This window comes from Elephas maximus, chromosome 3 (assembly GCF_024166365.1).
Source record: "Elephas maximus indicus isolate mEleMax1 chromosome 3, mEleMax1 primary haplotype, whole genome shotgun sequence".
In the NCBI taxonomy this organism is placed as follows: Eukaryota; Metazoa; Chordata; class Mammalia; order Proboscidea; family Elephantidae; genus Elephas; species Elephas maximus.
This window is the reverse complement of record NC_064821.1, coordinates 34,300,503-34,305,996: the sequence shown is the minus strand read 5'-3', so window position 1 is coordinate 34,305,996 and position 5,494 is coordinate 34,300,503. Positions and strand designations below refer to the sequence as shown.

The 5,494-nt window shown below is 40.1% G+C and overlaps 1 protein-coding gene across 1 annotated transcript; it reads left to right on the top strand.

Moving 5' to 3' along the window:
* The first annotated feature begins 4,074 nt into the window (after positions 1–4,074).
* LOC126071237 (olfactory receptor 7A10-like) lies at positions 4,075–5,013 on the top strand. The gene has a single exon (XM_049875476.1). The coding sequence runs from the start codon at positions 4,075–4,077 to the stop codon at positions 5,011–5,013; it is 939 nt and encodes a 312-aa protein (XP_049731433.1).
* The last annotated feature ends 481 nt before the right edge of the window (positions 5,014–5,494 follow it).

The window sequence follows — 5,494 nt, the reverse complement described above, 5'->3', positions numbered from 1 at the left end:
ATAAGGATCTCGACATGAAATAATTTAGGACTTAGGGTTGGCTCTAAATACAATTTTTTTTTACTAAATACAATCGCTGATGTCTTTATGAGAAGAAAGTAAGACACAGAGACACAGAGAGAAGAAAGCCACGTGAAGATGGAGGCAGAGGTTGGAGTGGTGTGTCTACAAGTCAAGGAACACCAAGGATTTCTGGCAGCCACCAGAAGCTAAGAGAGTGCCTTCAGAAAGAAACAGTAGGGCTGATGATAGCTTGATTTTGAATTCTGGCCTCCTGAACTGTGAGAGACTAAATCTCTGTTATTTTAAGCTACCTAGTTTTTGTTAATTTGTTACCTAGGAAAACTTACCTAGTCAATTTGGCATCCTTAGGAAACTAATCCCCCATGTGTCTGTCAGTTTGCCTTACTGTGGGGGCTTGCATGTTGCTGTGATGCTGGAAGTTATGCCACCGGTATTCAGATACCAGCAGGGTCACCCGCGGAGGACAGGTTTCAGCTGAGCTTCTAGACTAAGACAGACTAGGAAGAAGGACCCGGTGGCTTACTTCTGAAAAGCATTAGTCAGTGAAAACCTTATGAATAGCAGTGGAACATTGTCTAATATAGTGCTGGAAGATGAACTCCCCAGGTTGGAAGGCATGCAAAAGATGACCGGGGAAGAGCTGCCTCCTCAAAGTAGAGTCTAAGTGAATGACGTGGAAAGAGTAAAGCTTTTGGGAACTTCATTCGCTGATGTGGCACGACTCAAAATGAGAAGAAACAGCTGAAAACATCCATTAATAATCAGAAACTAGAATATGAGAAGTATGAATCTAGGAAAATTCAAAATCATCAAAAATGAAATGGAATGCATAAACATTTATATCCTGGGCATTAGTGATCTGAAATGGACTGCTATTGGCCATTTTGAATCAGAGAATCATATGGTCTACTACACTGGGAATGACAACTTGAAAAGGAATGGTGGTGCATTCATCGTCAAAAAGAATGATTCAAGATCTATCCTGAGGTAAAACGCTGTCAGTGATAGGATAATATCGATATGCCTACAAGGAAGACCAGTTAATACAACTATTATTCAAATTTATGCACCAACCCCTAGGGCCGAAGATGAAGAAATAGAAGATTTTCATCAGCTGCTACAGTCTGAAATTGATCTAACTTGCAATCAAGATGCATTGATAATTACTGGCAATTGGAATGTGAAAGTTGGAAATAAAGAAGAAGGATCAATATTTGGAAAATATGGCCTTGGTGATAGAAACAATGCCGGAGATTGAATGATAGAATTTTGCAAGACCAACGACTTCTTAATTGCAAATACCTTCTTTCACCAACATAAATGGTGACTATACACATGGACCTGGCCAGATGGAACACACAGAAATCACATTGACTACATCTGTGGTAAGACACATTGGAAAAGCTCAATATCATCAGTCAGAACAAGGCCAGGGGCCAACTGTGGAACAAAACATCAATTGCTCATAATCAAGTTCAAGCTGAAACTGAAGAAAATCACAGCAAGTCCACGAAAGCCAAAATATGACCTTGAGTGCATCCCACCTGAATTTAGAGACCATCTGAAGAATTGATTTAACGCACTGACCGCTAGTGACTGAAGACCAGACGAGTTGTGCAATGACATCAAGGTCACCTGACATGAAGAAGCAAGAGGTCATTGAAAAGATAGGAAAGAAAGAAAAGACCAAGGTGGATGTCAAAAGAGACTCTGAAACTTGCTCTCAAACTCGAGCAGCTAAAGGAAAAACAAGAATTGATGAAGTAAAGGAACTGAACAGAAGACTTCAAAGGGCGGCTCGAGAAGACAAAGTAAAGTATTATAATGACATGTGCAAAGAGCTGGAGATGGAAAACCAAAAGGGAAGAACATACTCGGCATTTTTCAAGCTGGAAGAACTGAAGAAAAAATTCAAGCCTCGAGTTGCAATAGTGAAGGATTCCATGGGGAAACTATTAAACGACGCAGGAAGCATCAAAAGAAGATGGAAGGAATACACAGAGTCATTATACCTAAAAGAATTAGTCAATGTTCAACTATTTCAAGAGGTGGCATATGATCAGGAACCGATGGTACTGAAGGAAGAAGTCCAAGCTGCTCTGAAGGCGTTGGTGAAAAACAAGGCTCTGGAAATCGATGGAATAGCAATTGAGATGTTTCAAGAAACAGATGCAGTCCTGGAGATGCTCACTCGTCTATGCCAAGAAATATGGAAGACAGCTTCCTGGCCAACTGACTTGAAGAGATCCATATTTATGCCTATTCCCAAGAAAAGTGATCCAGCCGAACATGGAAATTATAGAACAATGTCATTAATATCACATGCAAGCAAAATTTTGATGAAGATCACTAAAAAACAGCTGCAGCAGTATATTGACAGGGGACTGCCAGAAATCCAGGCTGGTTTCAGAAGAGGACATGGAACCAGGGATATCATTGCTGATGTCAGATGGATCCTGGCTGTAAGCAGAGAATATCAGAATAATGTTTATCTGTGTTTTATTGACTATGCAAGGGCATTTGACTGTGTGGATCATAAGAAACTATGGATAACATTGAGAAAAATGGGAATTCTAGAACACTTAATTGTGCTCATGAGGAACCTTTACATAGACAAAAGACGGTTGTTCGGACAGAACAAGAGGATACTGCATGGTTTAAGTCAGGAAAGGTGTGAGTCAGGGTTGTATTCTTTCACCATACCTATTCAATCTGTAGGCTGAGCAAATAATCTGAGAAGCTGGACTATATGAAGAAGAACGGGGCATCAGAATTGGAGAAAGACTCATTATCAACCTGCGTTATGCAGATGACACAACTTTGCTTGCTGAAAGTGAAGAGGACTTGAAGCGCTTACTAATGAATATCAAAGACCACAGCCTTCAGTGTGGATTACACCCCAACATAAAGAAAACAAAAATCCTCACAACTGGACCAATGAGCAACATCATGATAAACAGAGAAAAGAGTGAAGATGTCAAGGATTTGATTTGACTTGGATCCACAATCAACAGCCATCTAACAGCAGTCAAGAAATCAAAAGACACATTGCCTTGGGTAACTCTGCTGCAAAGGACCTCTTTAAAGTGTTGAAGAGCAAAGATCTCACCTTGAAGACTAAGGTGTGCCTGACCCAAGCCATGGTATTTTTAATCACATCATATGCATGTGAAAGCTGGACAATGAATAAGGAAGACCGAAGAAGAATTGACGCCTTTAAATTGTGATGTTGGCAAAGAATACTGAATATACCATGGACTGCAAAAAGAATGAAGAAATCTGTCTTAGAAGAAGAACAACCAGAATGCTCCCTAGAAGCAAGGATGGCGAGACTGCATCTTACATACTTTGCACATGTTGTCAGGAGGGATCAGTCCCTGGAGAAGGACATCATACTTGGCAGAGTACAGGGTCAGATGCAAAGAGGAAGACCCTGAACGAGGTGGATTGACACAGTGGCTTCAACAATGAGCTCAAGCATAACAATGATTGTAAGGATGGCTCAGGGCTGGGCAGTGTTTCCTTCTGTCCTGGATAGGGTCGATATGAGTCAGAGTGGACTCCATGGCACCTAAGAACAACACAACAGGAAATTAATACACCTGGAAACTTGTTAAAATGCAGATTCTGGTTCAGTAGAGGCAGTCTACCGAGCCTGCATGTCTAACAAGCTTCCAGGTGAGGCTGATGCTGCTACTCATGGATCACACTCTGAGGAGCAAGGAACTAGATGATTCTATCTCAAAGATATGTATGTAGAAAGAGTGGTGCTTGTTATGGTAGTTATCATTAGGGATTAGTTTGCTAACTTGGAAGAATGGACAGAGGTGGAAAGAATGACTGCATTTTTAATCCTTTGACTATTCAGCTGAACCTAATCTATTGACAAAATACAGGCTTTTATTTATTGTATGTGTCAAATACAATACTTGTATTTATGTTTATTCATTAAAAATTTAAAATCTGTAGTAGTGCTGCTGGTTGATGATGTGTATTCTTTTTGTAATGTATTACTCTTCTTTTCACTTTCTTGACAGTCACACCAGCTACATGGAACCAGGAAACCACACAGAGGTTTTAGAATTTATTCTCCTTGGACTCTCAGAAGTGGAAGAACTGCAATCCCTTCTTCTTGGGCTGTTCCTGTCCATGTACCTGGTCACATTTATTGGGAACCTTCTCATCATCTTGGCCACCATCACTAGCTCCCATCTCCACACTCCCATGTACTTTTTCCTTGCCAACTTTTCCTTTGTAGATATATGTTTCACCTCCACCACTATCCCAAAGATGCTGCTGAATATCCACACCCATAACAAAACCATCACCTATCAAGGCTGCCTTTCCCAAATGTATTTTTTCATCCTTTTTGCAGAGTTAGATAGTTTTCTCCTTTCTATAATGGCCTATGACCGGTTTGTGGCCATCTGTTACCCACTGCACTATGCAGTTATCATGAATCCCAGACTCTGTGTCTTGCTGCTTCTGTTGTCCTGGATATTGAGTGGTCTGGACTCTCTGGTACATGGTTTGTTAGTGTTGCAACTGTCTTTCTGTACTAACTTGGAAATTCCCCACTTCTTCTGTGAAATCAATCAGGTTATCCAACTTGCCTGTTCTGATACCCTCCTCAGTGTCATAGAGATGTATTTTACAACTGTGGTAGTAGCCATTATTCCCCTCACTGGTATCATATTTTCGTATTCTCGGATTGTCTCTTCCATACTGAGAATTACATCAGCAAGGGGGAAATATAAGGCATTTTCCACTTGTGGGTCTCACCTTTCAGTTGTGTCTTTGTTTTATGGTACAGGCCTTGGGGTGTACCTCAGTTCTGCCACTACCCAAAATTCCAGGGCCAGTGCAATAGCCTCAGGGATGTACACCATAGTCACACCCATGCTGAATCCCTTTATCTACAGCTTGAGGAACAAGGACATAAAAGGGGCATTGAAAAGTCTTGTTGGGATTGTCATTTTAAATGAGTGACAAAAATGTTTGTCTTGCGGCTGGACAAGAAGAATCCATGAGTATCCAGGAACCAGATTGGCATTCTGAAATTCTGATTTTTTGTTGTTGTTGTTGTTGTTGTTGTTGTTGACATCTCTCTGACTTTCCTGACATTTAGGACATTTTATGATTTTACTTTTCTAAAAGTAATTTCCAATTTTGGAACAGAACTAATTCGAGAGTATCTACTTGTTTCAAGTGGTGATGGTTTTTTCTAAAAACATGTTATCTTTAACTTCATTTTCTCTTTCATGGCAAAATTAGGATTCGATATAAAAAATAAAGACTTGGAGCTCAATTTTTTGTTCTTGGCTTGCTGTTTATTACAATGCTTAGGTTTTTTGTGTTAGGCTTGAGCCAGCTTTTTATGTCTGTGTTCTCATTGAAGTCATTTTCATAATTCAGACCCTAATATGTGTAATTATCTTATAAGTTGCTTGAGACATTTTAGTTTCCTCAC